The 20,964-nt window shown below is 45.7% G+C and overlaps 1 protein-coding gene across 1 annotated transcript; it reads right to left on the reverse strand.

Annotated features, from left to right (window-relative positions):
* Positions 1 to 9,088: 9,088 nt before the first annotated feature.
* On the reverse strand, positions 9,089 to 11,115 carry LOC127339803 (protein FAR1-RELATED SEQUENCE 5-like). The gene is made up of 4 exons (XM_051365615.2): positions 10,759 to 11,115; positions 10,248 to 10,337; positions 10,105 to 10,179; positions 9,089 to 10,024 (listed from the first exon to the last, which is right to left on the reverse strand). Exons 1-4 carry the CDS (start codon positions 11,041 to 11,043, stop codon positions 9,089 to 9,091), a joined length of 1,386 nt encoding a protein of 461 aa, XP_051221575.1. The 5' UTR covers positions 11,044 to 11,115.
* Positions 11,116 to 20,964: the final 9,849 nt, after the last annotated feature.

Genomic DNA, 20,964 nt, shown 5'->3' on the forward strand with positions numbered 1-20,964 from the left:
TTTTGTATTCATTTGCCAAATCCTAGATAATGCACTAATCTTGGGGGAGCTCTCCTATATTTGTTAGAATGCTTAACATCTCTTGATCATTATCAAAAATTTGGTTTTGGGAGACATAATTTTTCTTTTTGGTACTTTTGTGCCATCATAAAAAGTGTCAAGGGTTTGGTTTATTTGTTGGAACCTTGCTCTATTGGGAGTTGATTATCTCATTCCTTTGTGTTTAGGTTTAATTAGCTTCTTACAATGAGATAAGTCTTTGGAGTCAATCTTGTGTTGATTTGATTCTTTGATATAATTTGGACAACCATTGTCTCTTGATTTATTCGGTGTTTTGTCCAAAGTGTATCTTCCTTTGGTTCTTGAAAGTATTGTGCATTGATGTCTACGCACGCTTCTATTCCTGTAGACAGTGCTGGGCCTCCAAGAGCAGAGGTTTGTAGAACAGCAGCAAGTTTCCCTTAAGTGGATCACCCAAGGTTTATCGAACTCAGGGAGGAAGAGGTCAAAGATATCCCTCTCAAGCAACCCTGCAATCACGATACAAGAAGTCTCTTGTGTCCCCAACACACCTAATACACTTGTCAGATGTATAGGTGCACTAGTTCGGCGAAGAGATAGTGAAATACAAGTGGTATGAATGAATATGAGCAGTAGTAACGGCGCCAGAAAAGTGCTTGCTGGCGTGCAGTTGATGGTAGTAATATTGCAGGAAGTAAAGATGCAGTAAAACAGTGAACAAGCGATGATTGCAGTATTTGGAAACAAGGCCTAGGGATCATACTTTCACTAGTAGACACTCTCAACATTGATCACATAAATAAATAAGTTCTCTTCCTTTGTGCTACATATACTCTTGTTTGATAATGAACACCATTCATTGTGTAGGGCTACAAGAGCTCCCTCAAGCCGGAGTTAACAAGCGCCACACCATTCGATGTTCATATTTAAGTAACCTTTAGAGCATAATAGATCTTTGCAATTTAAACCGAGAACTAACATAGCATACACACGGTCACATTTACACTATGAAGGGGGAATAAATCACATCAATACTATCATAGTAATAATTAACTCCATAACCTACAAGATATTATGATCATAACCTACGCCAAGTACTACACGATGCACACACTGTCACCATTACACCGTGAAGGAGGAATAGAATACTTTAATAACATCACAAGAGTAGCACATAGACTAATAGTGATACAATGCTCATCATATGGATCTCAATTATGCAAGGCAATTCATGAGATCATTGTATTGGGGTACATGAGAGAGATTAACCACATAGCTACCGGTACAGCCCTTAGCCTCGAGGGAGAACTACTCCCTCCTCATGGGAGACAGCAGCGTTGATGAAGATGGCGGTGGTGTCGATGGAGGAGCCTTCCGGGGGCACTTCCCCGTCCCGGCGCCGTGCCGGAACAGAGACTCCTGTCCCCCAGATCTTGGCTTCGCGATGGCGGCGGCTCTGGAAGGTTTCTCGTACCGTGGCTTTTCCGTATCGAGGTTTTAGGTCAGGGACCTTTATATAGCCGAAGAGGCGGAGTCGGAGGGAGTACGAGGCGGTGACACAATAGGGGGCACGGCCCAGGCCCTGGCCGCGCCGCCCTGGCGTCTGGTGGCCCTGTGGCCCCCCTCTGCTGGCTCTCGGGTGTTCTGGAAGCTTCGTGGAAAAATAGGATGCTGGGCATTGATTTCGTCCGATTCCAAGAATATTTTCTTACTAGGATTTCTGAAACCAAAAACAGCAGAAAACAGCAACTGGCCCTTCGGCATCTCGTCAATAGGTTAGTTCAGGAAAACGCATAAATATGACATAAAGTGTGAACAAAACATGTAGGTATTGTCATAAAACAAGCATGGAACATAAGAAATTATAGATACGTTTGAGACGTATCATGCATGCACATTTAATATATGTATATCTTATGGCATGTGTTAGTTTCTTTGATCCAATATATAGGGTAAACTCCATCAAATCCTAATTTGGTTAAGATGTGCATGAAATTCAATTTCATATCTATATGCACATAGTATTGTGGAGTTTGTCCTATATGTTGTAGTGTCTAACTACTTTGGACCCAATTAGTTTGGGAACCATTTTGTATTTAATTTTGTTTTAGGTACAAGGAGATACATTGGATGCTTGTCTCACACTTAGGAAGAAGTGGTGACTAAATGGTAATTTGAGGCAAGCTAGGATGATCAACGAACTCCTATCTACTACATCCACATCAATGCTATCTCGGTAACAAGTATCTTCTCATGCATATTTTTCTAGCATCAAACCATGTGGTTGCATCTTGGCATGAATCTCTTGATTTGCAAATGTTGTGCTTCTTGCAAAAGTCTTAATGAAACCTCTTTATTGTGAATGTGAGTAATTTGAGATGACTGCATTTGTTGGGAAGTATATTAAATCATGCTCATGATTCATCCATCCCAACTATGCCTATCTAGCAATTTTATTGCATATCAATTCCTCAAGGCTCTCACATGTGCAATATAGATGAAAGTGCAAATTTAGTTATTTCTTTTGGTATCCTCGTTTGTGATACTTGTTGCCTTTCTCAATGCATCCCAACTATCTTCTATCCCTTGTTGATATTTGTGATGTATTTTGGATGTTTGTGGTTGAATTTCATGAATGTACAATAAGATAAAATTGAGCCTTTGGCCATGCTATTAAGCAAAAATTATTATTGGTATATTGCATGACTTCTTCTTGGATATCATGCTATATTTCTTGTGTATCTATGTTGTGTGTGCATGTTTCTTTGTGGATAAATATCTTTGTGATATTGCCCACTTAGAGAAACTTATACACATAAGAGATGATACATCTCCATTTGATATCTTATTTATTTGTTGCGTGTTGATTGGTCATGCTAAGCAATATAATTCATTGAAGACTATGATGATGCTATTTTCTCATCCTTGTAATAGTCCTATAATATGCTTTGTCATGCCTTTCACATATCCTCTTGGTTGAGCCTTTTATTATGGTGCCTCTTACTTGTTGCTCAACCATTTGTTTGTTGCAAGTGTTAAGTTTTTTTTTCTATCTATGATCTATTGCAAATGTTTGTGTTTTAAATGGTAATGAGGGAGTAAGGATTCCATGTTATGCATATTGTATTCAAATGGAACATTTTAATTTATGCATGTACCTTGGGGAGCTTCCTCATTTTATTTAAGGCACTATTTTGTGGTGATCATTAGAGTTTGATTCACTTGGTATCTTTTGTTTTGGATGATATTATGGGAGTGATGATTCCATGTTTGTGCACTTTTTACTCCAATGTTTTGTGCACAAACCTTTGGGAGCTTCCTCATATTATTTAGAACAATCTTCTTAACCTTATCATAATATCTATCTTTCTTTTGGTAGCTTCTTTGTGGTCCATTTGGTTGCTTGCTTCATTTGTTGAAGCTTCTTGACTTTGTTATATTTTTGCAATCTTTGATCCTATCTATAGTGTGATTCCTTCCGAATATTCGTCATTGGATACGTGCATTTGATTCCACTCAAATTATGAGAAATGCACACGCTATGGAGGAACTATCACTATATTGGCCTTCTAAATTTTTCACCCATTTCGGCAATTGGTGCCAATGGGGGAGAAGTTTGGAGGGTTTAAGGGAATTTGGTTATGTCTTTGATTTGTGCTTAAGCATGTGCCTTTATTGCATTGCATCTTGTTGCTTTGCATAGTTGAATATTTAGAGAAAACTCCACTAGGCTTTGAATGCCAATATATGCAATGAAAGTCTAGATCATTCACACATGCATATATTATGGGGGGGTTTGCTCTATATATTCAACTTGTTTGTTACTTAAATTCCTTATATAAACCCTCTCAAAGAGATTGTCATCAATTACCAAAATGGGGGAGATTGAAAGTGCATGGAGCCCCCATGTGTGATTTTGGTAATTAATGACAATCCCTATGGACTAATGTTTGCATTGAGTTATATTTGTAGGAGTTGTCCATAGGCAATGCTTGAACCATATGTTGGCTTCAAGATTGCTATAAGGAGCAAATGAAGAAGATCAAGTGTCAAGTATGTCTTGAAGATGAAGATGAAGTGAGCTCTCAAGGTTAACTTCAAGACATCAACGAAATGAAGTGCAAGTTCAAGATGAGCCAACTCGAAGAGATCATATGCTTGAATCTTGCCATGAAGAAATGAAGTGCAAGTTCAAGATGAGCCAACTCGAAGAGATCATAAGCTTGAAGCTTGCCATGAAGAAATGAAGCGCAAGTTCAAGATAAGCCATCTCGAAGAGATCCTTTGCTCGACTCTTGCCATCCACATGGTGATCATGGATATGTAAAGATGCGCCGAAGAAGAATCTCTCCTATGGTGGATTATGGGAGAGCCATCCATATGGTGTTCATGGATATGTGAAGTTGCGCCGAAGAAGAAGCTCTCCCATGGTGGATTATGGGGGAGCAATCCACAAGACTTCATCAAGCAAGCACAATCAAGAAAGGCGTTCCATCTTGTTGAGGTCAAGATTGTCATCATCGAGCTCAAGTGGAATGCGCAAGTATAAGGTTTGCTCTTGATAGGGTTTCTTTCTCACCGGTCTCATAGTGTAGTTGGAGACCGGTTTATAGTTTAGTTTTCGTACTATCAAGAGGGCTCTCGAGTGAGTAACTCGATCATATCGTTCAGAGAGAGCTCAAACCTTTGCATCCTTGCATCATCTTTCTTGGTTGTTATTTGGATCTTATCCATGTGATGTTTTAGAGCTTGTACTTATTCTCATGACAAGCTCTAGTTCATCAAGAATGGTTTTTGCACGGGCAACTTGTTGCATTTTCAAGGTTGGAGGTTTTACCGGTATGTCTTTTTTTTAGATAGGTCAACCCTTTCGTCATTTGTTTCTATCCTCCCTTGCTGGACTATGATGGTTCCCTGCATGATCTTGTAGAGCTTGTTACTAGCTTCGAAACAAGCCCAAGATCATCAAAATCGGAGTCCGGATGCTCAAGTTATGATCATTCTCGAATGAAAAATCCGGCCAAACATCCGGCCCGAGTCCAGGGGCGATTTTCGGGGGGCGGATAATCCGGCCCGGGGGCGGATTTTCCGGCCTGGGAGGTCCCAAACGGCCATATTTCGTTGGGAGGGGGTATATAAGACCCCCTTCTTCCTCCTTGGGCTGGTTGGTTCTCTCTCTCCCCTCCATTGTTGTCCTTCAAAGCTTGCCCTAGTTCTTGATTCCTCACATGATTCTTGCATATTCTTGAGGGAAAAGAGAGAGCAGATCTAGATCTACATCTTCACCAATCAAATCCCTCTCTTTGTGAGTGGAATCCTCTAGATCTAGATCTTGGAGAATTTTGTGTTCTCCTCTTTGTTCTTCCTCTCTTATTCCCCCAATATCTTTTGTAGCTTTGTTGGAATTTGAGAGAGAAGGACTTGAGCATCTTTGTGGTGTTCTTGTCATTGCATTTGGTGCATCGGTTTGAGTTCTCCACGGTGATTCGTGGTGGTGAAAGCAAGAAGGTTGGTACTCTTGGGTTCTTGGAACCCTAGACGGATTCTAGGCCTTTGTGGCGATTTGTTGGGAGCCTCCAATTAAGTTGTGGAAGTGTGCCCCAACCTTTGTGTAAGGCCCGGTTTCCGCCTCGAAGGAAATCCCTTAGTGGAACCGTGACCTAGGCCTTTGTGGCGAGGGTCACCGGAGATTTAGGTGAAGCGCCTTCGTGGCGTTCGGTGTGTGGTGTGAGTACCGCATCTTGGGGTGAGGCCTTTGTGGCGTTGGTGTGCATCGAGCAACCACACCTCAAGGTGAGCCTCTTGTGGCGTTCGGGAGCACGAAGCCACCGCACCTCTCCACCGGAGATTAGCACTCGCAAGAGTGTGAACTTCGGGATAAATCATCGTCTCCCGCGTGCCTCGGTTATCTCTATACCCAAGCTCTTTACTTATGCACTTTACCTTGTGATAGCCATCGTGCTTGAAATTATATATATCTTGCTATCACATACTTGCTTGTATTGCTTAGAATAAGTTGTTGGTGCACATAGGTGAACCATAGTATATAGGCTTTGGGCTTGATAAAGTAAATGCTAGTTTTATTCCGCATTTGTTAAGCCCATCTCGTAAAAGTTTTAAATCGCCTATTCACCCCCCCTCTAGGCGACATTCGTGTCCTTTCACTCGCATTGCCCTTTCGTCCAGGCGCATTATTAAGTGCAAAAATAATTTTTATCACGTCAAAATGCCAGGAAATGACAGTTTTCACAGATATTTTATTATTGAATTATTAATTCGAGATCCTGTGTAGACAAGCATAAAAGGGTGCGGTACCGCGGTGAAATAGAAAAATCCTACCACTACTTGATGATATCTTGACAAAATAGTAATGCAAAACATGCTAAAAATGCACTCATCAGTGAGCACCTCCAGAATTATGGGCAACCCGCAGCCACCAGGGTTGTTATTGCCGACAGATCTGAAGGCTGGACGGAAAGGAGCTTCCCATGCGCGATCGGCGGCATGCAGCCACACCGGCTGCCGGCAGTGCTAAATATGGAGGAGGAGACGCGAAAGGGCTCGATATGGGGTCGGGACCTAGCCCCGACCGAAATTCGAGGCGGCCGGCTCCACTGCCGAACTGCCTAGCGCTCTCCCGGAGTCCTCCCAGCCCGAGCAGCCGGCCGAAGCACCACCGCCCTCTGCTCTCGCAGCCGCCCGCTGCGCCTGTTGCTGCCGGCCAGACGCCGCTGCCCGCTGCGCTGGCATCCGCCGCCATGACCACAAGGAGGGCATGTACGTGCTGGGACCTAACCATTCACCAGCCAGCCATGGGGAGGGGGCCACGCCGTCGCCGTCAACCGCACGAGCTTGGACCAGCGACGACCACCGGCGGCGGTGAGGAGGGGGTATGGGAAGGGCGGGGTCGGGGTCGGGTTAGGGTTACCAGTCGCCTCTAGAGTCGCCCAAGGAGAGCGACCCAGGAGGCTGGTTTGTGTCAGCTATTTTCGGTGTATCGTTTAACACACCAACTTACTTAATAAGATGGAATGCCACAATAAATACCATAACCGCGGAAGAATAATAACCCACAGAAGAAATCCGGCAGAGTTTTCCATGTACGGGAGGACATTGACGACATGCAGTTGAATATGGATAACATAATTGCAGCATAGGTAACATAACCAACGAAATGGCCCCAAAGGACCCACCATAACTCAAAATAACGCCACGACCTACAAACAAGGAGTGTGACTCCACAACATTGAGAGGTACCACCAACAGCAACAAACACTAAACTGCCCAAATAAACACAACAATTGAAAATGGGGTTAACCATTGAAAATGCATCCAACTTCGAGTAAATTGAGTAGTCCATTTCGATCGTCTCGACGATCCCGACACAATTACGGAGTCGCATATATGATTCAATGAACCAACTGAAATATGTAAATAGAGAGTCAAAAAGCATGTTTTTATTGAAAAGGAGTTATCGAAAAATAGGGTTGTTACATATCTATTCAACAACAACTGCATCAACAAGATTGTCAATGGCCCCCTGCAATTGTTACTCCCCGATCATTTCTCTACACGGCCGAGGTGACTGCACCTAAACCATTAGGAAAATAAGAAGCATTTGTATTCGGTTTGTACTGATTCAGCGGTGGTTTGCACCCGGGTTTGACCTTTAGAGGTTTGTTCTTGATGTTAAACCAAAGTTCACTGTCAAGGCCTAGACTGCAAAGGATGATCTGGCAATCGGTGCCACCGACTCTCCTTTGGTAGCTTCTCTTCTTTACCACCAATATACCAAGCCACCACAATAATTGTCTCCTAGAGCCCTAGTGGCCCTAATACCAACGACTTATGGGTACCACTAGAAAAACACTGACCTTCTCAAAGGTTCGGTCCATCTGTGAGCGATGCTCTCCGTATGACGCGTGGCCATCTGCACGCACGCGCAACCGTGCGTATATCCTCGCCTGAGAGAGTATCTAGTGCTACATAGGCTATGTGTGGTACCAGTTACCCCATGAATCTGGACCGTTCGTCGTGGATCAAGGGACAGGATCGAAAGTAACAGCCCACACTGGCACATATGCACATTTGTCCTTGATGTTCTTCTAATTTATGGCACGTAATCCACAACTCTGGACCTCTGGTCTCTCTCTCTCCTCACTCTGCGCATCGCCCCCAAATCATCCTAGGGTTAGAAGAGGTCAGACGCAGCCGAAGCTTCATCAACTCGCCGCCTAGTATAGATCTGGACCAACTGTCGCGTCCCCCCGCTAGCACCAGCCGCTGCAACCGTGGAGATGTACGAAGCTGGACCAACCTTTCGCGCCGCCGCGTCACGGGTAGTCGAGCTCCCAGGCGGTCGCCCTGTGTGAGAACTTACGGCCGTACGACCGCAAGGGTTGTTGGACGCTGCAGCTCGTAAGCACTTCTGTCCAATTTATTCTTGTGATTTTTATGTCTAGGTAGATTGCTTGCACCTCCTGATTATAGAAAATTAACATATGTACGATGCTTGATACAATGTCATGGAATTTTTGTAATTGATGTTGTGTCAAGAGCTTCCTACAAACAACATATATGGAAGGAGTTTAATTAAAAAATACATGCCATGTATCTGCTTATTTTCTTACTTTTCAAGTGCAATGGCCATTTGATTTGGGGATGGCAATGGTCCCATCTATCCACATACAGTGCTTGTATTTGCTGGCTAAATTATTTAAAGTATGGCCTTGGTTTTATTTGATATGACTGAGTTCTCCATATGTTAGCTCAACTACTAAGTTATTTATATTGAGATGAACCATTTGTTTTCGTATGTCTGTAAACCAGAATTAAGATTATGTCTGATGTACTTGTATTACGTTCTGTGCAGGCAATATCTGCTTTTCAAATAGCTTTGCAGCACAATCCTGAAAATACAGACGTCTCAAGAAAAATCAAGAGGCTTTGATGTTGTACCGTGCAGAAATATCTGTTTTGAATGTGATTGAATCAGCGGTGAAAATTTGCCAGGACATAAACTTGTACCGTGCAGAAATCTTGAGGTTATAGTGTACCAAGTTACTGATCAAGTGATGGTTGTAATTGTGTACTTGAGGGAATTTCCGTTTATTATATGTTTCTTTTGTAAAGAGTAATGGATTTCTTTTGTAAATGAACTACATGTGCATTTACAAGCTGCCAACTTAAATAGGAAAGGAATTTCCGTATCATGGTGATTAACTCCAGTGAATGGGGCAAAAACCATGTCATATTGGTTGGTTCGATATGTAGAATCAAAGGAGACAACCTGCCCAAATAGTGCATAGTTCTTCCGAGAGGTACCATCAGCCCAGAAAATATGTGTTAGCTTGTTCTCTTCATCTAGTTTGTAATCAAAGAAAAACGATGGATTGATGCTTTGCTTAGTTTTCATAGCACCAATAATCGTTTGGGCGTCTGAATCTTTAATTGTTTCCTTGAAATCACGGTAGCAGTTCTGTAAATCACGCTTCATGCAACCAACTTGTCCAGGTCCTCTTTCTACACTAAGCAAACGGTATGTTGCAGAAGTGCCAATCAATGCTTTATGGCATGTAAATAATTTGCTCCTGAGTTCACTGCTTACTTCTCTATTTGATCTTAGGAACTGCCGCTTACTTGGTGACACGAGCTGATGTGTGTGCTGTAGAACCAAACGGGCAACCACATACTTACCATCGTTTCTTCTCTTCAAACCTATCATAGCCTCACAACCACACCTACTTATCTTCACATTTCTTTTCCGTTTCTTCACAGATTCATTGTTGAGCTCTTTTGCTTTCCTCCAGCCTTGCTTTGCACAGACAAACCGCTTCCACATTGCTACACGATCCTTCGCTAAGTGTTGTTTTCCTGTTCGTACAGAAAACCCAACCTCATGAGCATACCGTGTGTAGAATGACTCGCCATTTTCCCAGCTATCAAATTCCATGCCAATTTTGGGCTGCAATTCATCATTGCATTCAGGCTCATACGTCGTTCCCTGAACAAAATTAGATAGCTCTCAAATTCCAAACTAAAGCATTTCATGTTGAAGGCTTGAGCACTACAAAAAATGCTTACACAAAATGGCAGGTTTTTTTTTCTCATGGGTGTGCTGTAGCTATCTCCGTCATATGAACTGGACAACATTGCACCCTATAAAAAGGTACAAGTCAGAAGTGACATGGTATGGTACTCAAATTATTATGGAACTAAGCATTTACCGTGAAAAAAATGTTGGCATCGTCCTCAAGCGTCGTGGCCGTCGTTGACCCTAAGCTCTGAGCAATAGTTTCCAATGGCTCCATGATAGACTGGTTCAGTCAGAAATCGGCATAGAATCAAGTTGATTGAGGAAAATACAGTGATAAAACAGAGGGCGTCAACTATTGCTTGCACTCTGAACACAACAAGATCATGCAAGGTACCGAGTATGGTGGTAGAAATAAAGTGGCACACAACACCTCAAATATAACATGGTGTTCTAGCTGAACCATCTTCATATTCAATCTGTACTATGCTTTTGCGTTTACATATAAATATGAGACCATGAGCTGTTAAGAGAGCACATTAAGCCATATGCCGCATAGGTAATTTCTTAACTACACACTGAGAGAACACAAATCCATTGCAGCAAGATGGTTGCCCAAAATATTGAATAAGTACAGACAAATCATCCTGAAATACCATTTGAACAAGGAGGAGATTGCAAGTCGAACTAGAAACTGAACTCACCAAAGTAGGCTCAGCTCCAACAAGATCTGTGGCACTCCCCGAGGAATCGCATGTCGGCGCGAGGCTTCTACAGGTCCCGTCTCCGGTCGTGAATGGAGCCACAGACGATGCGACATGTGTCGGCGGGTGGTACAAAACCAGAGATGAGGCCGTGTGGTCGACGTGGAGATGCGGCTGGAATATCTCCGCAGGTCGCGGCAGCACTTGACGCTGTGCCGGAGGAGAATGCGAGGGGCAGTCCAGCCCTGTGCTAGGCGGCGCCGGTAGGTTGAGCTCCGGCTGCATTACTCTCCGTAACCCTAGAGGCGATTTTGGGGATGAGTCGAACTGTGCGAGAGGTGAAGCCAGTGAGATGCACTGGATCTAATGGATCATGTGCCACGAATTCGAAGAAAAGCAGGGACTAATGTGCGTATGTGCCAGTGTGGGATATTCCAAGCGATCCTGTCCCTTGATCCACGACGGACGGTCCAGATCCACGGGGTAATGGTACCACCCATAGCCCTTGTAGCACTAGATACTTTCTCATCCTGGCTTCTCCCACACACATACTTATCTGGCTTACTGCCCGCATGCGCATGCAAAGGTGCGACCAACCCCCTTCCGCACGTACTTCTCCTCTACATGTACTTTGCGTCGTGAGTGAAACGCTCACATTTAGGCCTTCCGCTCGCCGAATCAAATACTTAGCCCATGCATGAGGAAGTACGATATGTAGCCTCACTTAGCTTGCTTTTCGTTTTAGCATCGATTTAGCTAGTTTCAATTTATCAAATATGTACATTGATCCCTAGTCAAAAGATACTCCAAGTCACAAACACTAGTAAGTATAAGTAAGTGTACCGTTGATAAGATGGCACGAGTACAGTTAGGTATAACACGCGAGTACAGTTACATACAACACACGAGTACAGTTATGTGCAACACACGGGTACAGTTACATGCACCACGCGAATACAGTTACATACAACACACGAGCAGAGTTACGTGCACCACACAAGTACAGTTACATATAGGGCACGAATGCAGCCGCACACACGAGGAAGTACGGGTACAGTTGTTCACACGATCAAGTACATGTACAGAAGTACAGTCGCACACACTAGCAAGTACATGTACAGTCGTGCACATGAGCAAGTACAATTATCAAGTAAAAGGAAAAAAAACTACACCAAATACACTAAAAACAGAAGTACTTATCAGTTCAAGCACAAGTATAATTAGGTACACACCACGTGTACAACTATAGTAGTATAGGAAGTACAAAAAAAAGTATCTCAAAATCTATCAACATGGGATATAATTTTGAAGATCTCGATGCGAGGGTCCCAAAAGTGAAAATGTTTCGTAATTTGGACTTGCGGTTCTCAGGATATTTCATTTTCAGAAAGTGAATTAAAAAATAAAGGGAAAACTGGAACAACCCACCCTCCACCTGTGCTTCTCTCTCCTCCCTCATCTCCACCTTTCTTCTCCTTGCAACACATTGCGGGTAGAGGGATCACTTCTCAGAAATTTGCTGGCACCAGGGTGCGCCACTTGTCGCGTGCGGAGTGAGTTGCCTTCCCTTCATGAAGGTCGATCTTTTTCTAGAGAATTCAGCTTCCTGATTGGACTTTGAAACAATTCTTGAAGGACTACTGAACCCAACCTATCCAACACAAGAACCTGGCCAATTATTTCATCAGGACCAGACTTTGCCAATTTTTCTCTCTTACACGTAAACATGAGGTGTCTGCAGGAAGTAATCCATGTAGCACCTTCCCACTGTTTTGATTTGTGCTGGAACTTTAAGTTTCCATAGTATTTCTCTGATGGGGTTTTTTTCTCGTAGTACCCATCTGTCCTGGCCTTTTTATCTTAACTCCATACTATTGTTCCCACTCAGTGTAGCAGGCATACCTGACCGAAAAGCACAAGATTTTGTTTTATGCCATGCAACAAAGTCATTATCCAGGTTAGTATTGATCAGTATTTGGAGGATAGGTCAAACTTCAGGGGGTGAAAAGGAGTGTTAAGAAGGTACTCATCCCATCCTCCATTAACCGGATCCATTAGCTCATCCACGGTCTATAATATGATCTAACTACGGTTAGTTTCAATTTTCCTTGAATCCATACCTAGGACCCAGTGGTATTTCCAAATATTTATACTCTTTTCCATTCCCAAACTTCCAAATGTGTCCTCTTTTAAAGGTGTGGAGTCCGGAAATGGTGAATGGAACCTGGGTGCGCGCGCACCCAGGTTCCATTCACCATTTCCGGACTCCCGACCCGGACGTTTGGAACCTGGGTGCGCGCGCACCCATTTACGAAAAGTTCAAAAAAATGCTATTTAAAAGTTTCAAAAAAATGTGAAGTAAAATTTTGCATGTACATATTATGTTGATACTTACTCGTGTGAGTTTTCACGAAAAAATACTATTGTGTGTGGCCTGCATAAAAATGACAAAAATGTCCAAATGAGAATAGTGAATAGGAATTTTACTATTCACAGGAATAGGAATTTGCATTTTGTCATTTTTATGTAGGTCACACACAATGGTATTTTTCCGTGAAAACACACACGAGTAAGTATCAACATAATATATACATGCAAAAATTTACTTCACATTTTTTTGAAACTTTTAAATAGCATTTTTTTGAACTTTTCTTAAATGGATGCTCTTCCAAGTGCAATACGATCCACTCTTTGGACATGCATTTAAACTATTCTCATCCGGGTAATACTTTGCCCTTAAGACCTTTGCACATAAAGTATTCGGATTAGTGATCAGCTGCCAAGATTGCTTAGCAAGCATTGCTAGATTAAAAGTATGGATATCCCTAAACCCCATGCCGCCATAATATTTTCGAATGCACATTCTCCACCAAACACACCAATGCATCTTTTTCTGTTCTTATGTATCTCCCCACCAAAAAACAGCCATGGCATCTACAATTAGCTTGCATATTTTTTTGGATTTTAAAAACCGCAATTGCAACAACTGTTATGGACTAGATCTACTAGAAAGACTTATTGCTAGACTTGTTGGCTGGAAGGAAAAATGCTCTCCATGGCTAGAAAGGAAAACCTCCTTAAAACGACCTACCTTGTACCTTCATAGTGCTAATTGAGAAGAGGGCTTTGTTTACATCTTCAGCTGAATATGTTTTTTTAAGAGCATCATTCATCTCAAAAGAAACCCGGGGACTACCTTTTCACGTAGTTCTGGTGGGTCTGTATCATATACCTCAGTCGAGAAAAACCTCGAGAAGTAGTCTGGAATCATTGAGTTTGAATAATCATTACCTCCAACCCAATTCCCTTGATCCTTGCTAAACCTTTTGATCCTATTCCTTTGCCTTCCCAATTTTGCAAAGTTATGAAAATAGTTTATATTTCTATCTCCAAATTGCAACCAATTAATAGGACTCTCTTGTGCCCCAATGCATCTCCTCTTGTTCCAATAGTTTCTCAATCTCCACCGCTTGTTCTTTCTAGCGGGCCACATTGGCTGCAGATAAATCCTCTGAGTGAGCCTCTTCAAGTTCACCTTTAGCCACTTTAATCCTTTTTTAGGTACACTTTAATCCACTTATTACTCGTGCTTTTCAGAAACTGTTGGAGCCGTATCCGAAATCTAAGGGTGTGTTTGGTAGCCCGGGCCAACACAGATATTCTAACCTCAACCTAGCTCAACCAACTAAATTGTTGTTTGTTAGCCCGGCTCGGTCGATCTCAGCACTGCCCACTTCACACGTAAAAGCCCTCTCAGCCAGGCTGAGTTGCTGTTATCACCAGAATTTGACCGAATCAGAGGTGGGCCGCGATCAAGATGGACTTGAAGGATATATATGGAAGAAATACGTGAATCGGCCTTATATGTAAAGTTTGGGCTAGTTTGCCCTTGTATCTGTAACATAGTAGGATACGTGTCGGTTAGTTAGAGTTTGTCTCGTGCACGGTTGGGATTATTCCCACGTTAGAAAGTCTACGGACTATAAATATGTATCTAGGGTTTATGAAATAAACAACAATCACGTTCACCACAAATCAATCTAGGCGCATCGCCAACTCCCTTGTCTCGAGGGTTTCTTCCGGGTAAGCATCATGCTGCCTAGATCTAGGCAGTATAAGTTTATTCGTCGTTCATGCGTGCTCGTACTGAAGCCTTTTTGATGGCGAGCAACGTAGTTATCTTAGATGTGTTAGGGTTAGCATTGTTCTTCGTATCATATGCTATCGTCGTGCAACCCTTAGACATCTAGCCACCCTTACGCCTATCTTAGGCGTAGGGGCGGCACCCCGCTTGATCATTATTTAGTAGATCCGATCCGTTATGGTTGCTCCTTGTTCTTCAAGGATTAGTTTAATATCTGCATAGTTAGGCCTTACAAAGGGTTGGAGGATCCAGCGGCGCGTAGGGTGTAGTTTGCTAGCCCTAGACAGGATGTTCCGGAGATCAACCTCGTGTTGGTTTTAGGCCTTGTCTAGGATCGGCTTACGATCACCGTGCGTGGCCGCGAGGCCCAATCACGAGTAGGATGATCCGATTATGCGGTGAAAACCCCAAATCGTCATAGATCGTTTTAGCTTTATCTTGATCAAGCAGGACCACCATATATTCGTACACCTCGTACGAATCATGGGTGGATCGGCTCTTTGAGCCGATTCACATGACAACCTGAGAGCCGATCGAGGCTCGTATTTAATGTTTACGTGTATGCCATGCAGGAAACTAAGCGAGGCATCTCCATCACCTTCCTGACCAGGTATAGGTCAGGTGGCACGCCCTTGCACCAGCATCGGACGTGCGTGCCGGAGTTCTTTGCGGGCCGTCGCTCGGAGGGACCAGGGCCAGCCGCAGCCCTAAGTTGCTCCCGGCTCTCCTGTGTTGCCCGTCGCTGCCCGCCGGTGGGTTTCTGACCGCAACACATTCTGGCACGCCCGGTGGGACAATCTTCGACATCAACCACATCGCCATCTACATCTGAGATGGCGGACGGCACTCCAGTCACGTACGAGGATCTGACCGAGGAGCTCAAGAAGAAGTATGACGAGGTCAAAGCGATCCTCGAAGCCGACCTCATCGGCTCTTTTCACAGAACCCGCTCACATGGCGTCAGGTGGAAAGGGTTCTCGCCTGAAGGTGCGCTCGATGGAATAGACCTGTCCGCCCCGTCAGAAGAACGCACCAGGTCCCTGCGTCAGGAGATTAACTACATGGTGGCTCACTCGCTGCACCGCCACTCTGAGAACCTGGTGAACACTTTGGAGCGTGTTGCTCTTCGGGTGATCCAGGAGATCATGAGGCACCAGTACTCTCCGTCAGGACCAGCTCTCGGGACATACCAAGGAGAGATGCCACTCCAGTCCCGTCCACCGCTGCCGTTCGTGTTGGCAGCACCAGAAGTGCCGAATTCACCGGCATTCGTCGTCCACAAGATCGGTGGTGACCCTAGTGACTACCAGTTCTTGCACGAGGCGCCTAAGGAGATCCCTCACGGATACACGTGCACATACGTGCGATCGCGGTAATCGGGGCGCTCACAAACCAGGCCGTAACAGCAGGGACTTCTGGAAAAGCAGGAGGAACTTCAGCAACAGATCTTGAGAAGCAGACGTGGCTAGCTAAGTATGCCACTCCAACAAACCTCCAGAGCTCAGCTCCTGCAGTTGGCTCAGAGCTGGAAAAGCAAGCATGGCTGGCTAAGTATGCCACTCCGGCAAATCTTCAGAGTTCGACTCCTGCAGCCAGCACCGCGGATCAAATCAGTACCATACTGAGAGACCAGTTCGGCATGGTACCGAAAAGGAGGACAATCGGCTATTCCAAGCCGTACCCCAACGAGTATGAGTTGATCCCGCTACCACCCAAATATCGGCTCCCTGATTTCTCCAAGTTCAATGGATCAGATGGTTCCAGCTCCATCGAGCATGTGAGCCGATATTTGGCACAGCTGGGCACGATCTCAGCAGCAGATGAGCTACGTATGAGGTTCTTCGCACAGTCCCTCACAGGATCGGCTTTCGGGTGGTACACTTCGTTGCCACCGGACTCGATCCGGACTTGGAAGCAGTTGGAAGAACAGTTCCACATGCAGTATCACACAGAGGCTTCCGAGTCTGGCCTTGCCGATCTCGCACAAATACGTCAGAAGCGTGGAGAAACTGTGGCAGAATACGTCCAGCGCTTCAGAAATCTTAGGAACCGATGTTATTCGGCTCGTGTGACTGAAAAAGAAGCAGTCGAGTTGGCAGTGGTGGGCCTTGCATCACAAATCAAGGATATGGCCTCCCAAGCAGACTACCCTTCACTGGCGCACATGGTTCAGAAACTGTCGTTATATGAATAGCGCCACCCGGACTTGTACCAGGACAAATTCAAGCGTGCGGTAGTCCTGGTTGAGGCAGATGAAGACGAAGGCTCTGCGGGAGATCAAGAAGTAGCAGTGGCTGAATGGACTCGGGGGGCAACCCCCGTGTCCTGCAAATGGGTTAAGCCACCAGGTCCGCCCAGAGGGTTTGATTTTGACGTGACTAAAACTGAGCAAATCTTCGACCTCTTACTCAAGGAGAAACAGTTGAAGTTACCCGAAGGCCTCAAAATCCCCACGGTACAGGAGCTGAACGGAAAGCCATACTGCAAATGGCATAACTCGTTCTCCCATACCACCAACGACTGCAGGGTGTGGCGTCAGCAGATCCAAATGGCGATAGAACAAGGACGACTGATTTTTAACCAGTACGCCATGAAGGTCGACACCCACCCCTTTCCCGCCGTTAACATGGTGGAGTGCACTTACCCTGAAGGTTGCCAGCCAGGATTCTCGTTCAACATCAACATGGTAGGACCTGGACACCACTCTGGCAAGGACGGAGACGAGGGCAGTTGCTCTCGTAGCAAGGACACAGAGGAGGCCGCTCCACGCGATCGGCTCCGTCACGATGGCAAGCGCTACATCACAGAGGGAGAAGTAAAGAATGTAAGATATCAGCGACTTCTCTCTGATCACCTCCTCAACAAGTACGTGAGTCAGTATGACCAACGCCGACGGTCCAACGACGATGATGAAAGGGATCGTCTGGTTAGAGAAGCCAGAAGACATCGTCGGCATGATCGCGATGAGGAGGAGTACGAGCACCGTGCCAAGGAAAAGTCAAGGGAGCGAGATGACGAGGATAGGCACTGGGACTGTCCCTTCTTCAGACACTGCTGGGATTCAGGAATGAGCCGATTGCCTACAATCGGCAATTGCCCAGAATGTAAACAGAAGAAGAAGGAGGCAGCTAACGTGTCCGTGTTCCAACGCTTAGGGCCTCTCCCGCCTCGGAACAAACACGCTGAGTCCCCTCGAGTGGAAGATCTCGAGGATTTGGAAGACGATGATGAAGAAGAAGACAAGTACCACCGGCCAAGGCGGTGCCCTAATGGACTCAGCCGTTCCCAAAAGCGTAGGGTTCAGCGACTGCGTGGCTTGGAGGAAGCCGAAAGGTTGTACCTGCACACGCTAAGGAAGGCGCGGCCTGATCTGGCCGCGAAGATCCAGCGAACCCTGGATGAAGAGGGTCGACCACAAAAAATGGAGTGGCGCCCCAAGCAAAGGAAAGCCGATGATGAAACATCGGCTGGCACAAACATGGTGTTCATCCTTCCTACGGAGTTCAGTGCTCCAGGATTAGACGAGGCACCTGTGGCACAACTTGACTGCGGCCCACGGCCGGTTATCTTTGAGAAGCCACGAGAAAGAAGCTACAGACATCTGAAGGCCATGTACTTGCGAGGTTATATCGATGGGAGGCCTGTCAACAAGATGCTGGTGGACACCGGAGCGGCAGTCAACATTATGCCATACTCTATGCTACGTCGGTTGGGACGCTCTAGCTCGGATCTGATCAAGACCAACGTGACATTGAGCGATTTCAACGGCCAAGTGTCTGACGCACAAGGTGTTCTGAACGTGGATCTGACCGTAGGAAGGAAAACCATCCCTACGACGTTCTTCATCGTCGATAGCAAGAGCACCTATGCTGTCCTGCTAGGAAGAGATTGGATCCACGCCAACTGTTGCATTCCCTCCACGATGCACCAATGCGTAATACAGTGGGATGGAGATGAGGTAGAGGTCGTCCAGGCCGATGACTCAGCCAAGATTTCAACGGCTGGCATGAACGCTTGTGGAAACAGCAGGCCAAGAGCCACTCTCAGGTATCAATTTGGACGACTGCGAGCGCATCGACGTGACGAAGAACGGGGTAGGCTGGTCCTATCCACCGGCCTGACCGTGTAGCAAGAACCAACCTACAGACAAACGTGGCGAGGCCGATCCTTGGGATCGGCCCCAAAGATATATGGAGGGACATTGCAAAACCTTCATTGAGCGCTTCGATCAATATGGAGGCCGATTCCAGCAATCGGCCAAAATTATCCTCACCACATGTTCTGCTTGTGTTCAACATCGATCTACTGGGCAGCGGTTTTACGTCGGCTGATGAGTTAGGAAAAATCAACATTGGTCCTACCGGAGCCGACGTGCAAATACAGTGCCTTGGTTAACTACAGAGCCGATATCTGCAGTTCCCTGACAGATTCGGCTCGGGGGGCACCTAATCAGATGGACATGTGCAGATGAACATGTGTGCAGTGAAATGTTGGGGGCCGATAGAAAAATCGGCCAGTAAAAAAAAAATCATCATCACGATATACAGTCGATGCACGGGCATCGACTTCCGGCTGCGTGTTCAAGACGCGGATTTCGACCAGGTCGGTTTTCAGTTCAGCTGTGAGTCCTTCTGCTTCCTCGAAGGGATGAACAATGAGAACTACCTCAGCTGCAAGGAGCCAGTTTGGGTGCAACCCTTTGCCTTTGCTCTTTAAGCCGTTGGTACTTCATCTGCAATAACGGCTTTCAAAGGAAGAAGGGTGATCGGCTCTGGTGCGTCTACCGTCGGCCTGGCTAAGTTGGCCACTTTCCCAGCTACGCTCATAGGCATGATTAGGACCTCTGCATGGTGGCTGTCTCAATTTGCCTAAATTCAGGGCCCTTGGACTGAACTGTGTATCCTCGCCACTGTTCTCACTTTGACTGAGGCTCGGGGTGCAGCTGATTTGGTAGACACTCTGTTTTTGGGAGCCGATTGGAGGTGCATCGGCTGACCCTGCATCATAACCTTCTCCAAAAGCGGTGATTTGTTGCTAGAGCTACAGAGAGGAGCTAGAAAGGGAAGCCGTCGTCATCTACAAGGTTTGGACCGTCCTGTTGCTGCAAGAAAATGAAGGAGACTGGATTCTCAAAACAGCCGATGAACAGCCATCGGCTATTGGACTGCGAAATATTATGGCCAGATATCAAATCACAGTCTGAATTTGAGAAGTGCTTGACTGACGGTCTAATCGGTATATGAGTCTGGCTTCATAGGCGTCTAAAAAAAATCCGATACGTTGCTATCGGTCTTGGTGTGGCGAGCGGAAGGCTTGAAATTGGATTAATTGAAAATCAAATTGGAAGAACAATTCTTATTGATTCAAAGGAGCGGCTTTACAGGAAAGAGCCGATGGCTCTCAAAAGGGGGATCTGATGCCTAGTGCACTGCTACTACTAGTCCTACACTAATTTGCCCTTGTTCTAGGGGTTGTCGCTGTCCTCATCGTCGCCGTTGTAGCTGCCGTCGGCGCTGCTTCCAGGGAGTTCCTCGTCGCTGCTGCCCCAGCCCTCGGCCGGAGCTTCTTCTTCCTCCTCGTCATCATCATCATCCTCGCTGTCCGCCTAGGTGCGGAAGCGTTTTGCCGGCGGATATCCGGCGGAGGAGGAGGATTCATCCTCCTCCCTTTCCTCTTCCTCTTCATCATCATCATCGTCCTCGCTGTCCGCCCAAGCGCGGAATCGCTTTGCCAGCGGATGCCCAGTGGAGGAGGAGGAGTCATCCTCCTCCTTTTCCTCTTCTTCCTCTACTTCTTCTTCTTCCTCCTTCCCGTCGGAGGAGGTGGGTTTCACCCAGGGATGGAGGTCGTCTTCGCTTTCGCTCTTCAGCTCCCCTTCGATGAGGAACTTGAGGTCGTCTTCCCCATCGGTCAGAGGTAGGTCACCATCTGACCCGACGAGTGCTTCGGGTGGGCCGTCTGGCACATGGTCGAAGTTCCACTCCTGCTCGCTCGAGGAGGCAGACTGGAGGGAGAGGCCTGAGGAGATGGAGGAAGAGGACGACATTGCTGCAGGGGAAGAG

This window comes from Lolium perenne, chromosome 3 (assembly GCF_019359855.2).
Source record: "Lolium perenne isolate Kyuss_39 chromosome 3, Kyuss_2.0, whole genome shotgun sequence".
NCBI lineage: Eukaryota > Viridiplantae > Streptophyta > Magnoliopsida > Poales > Poaceae > Lolium > Lolium perenne.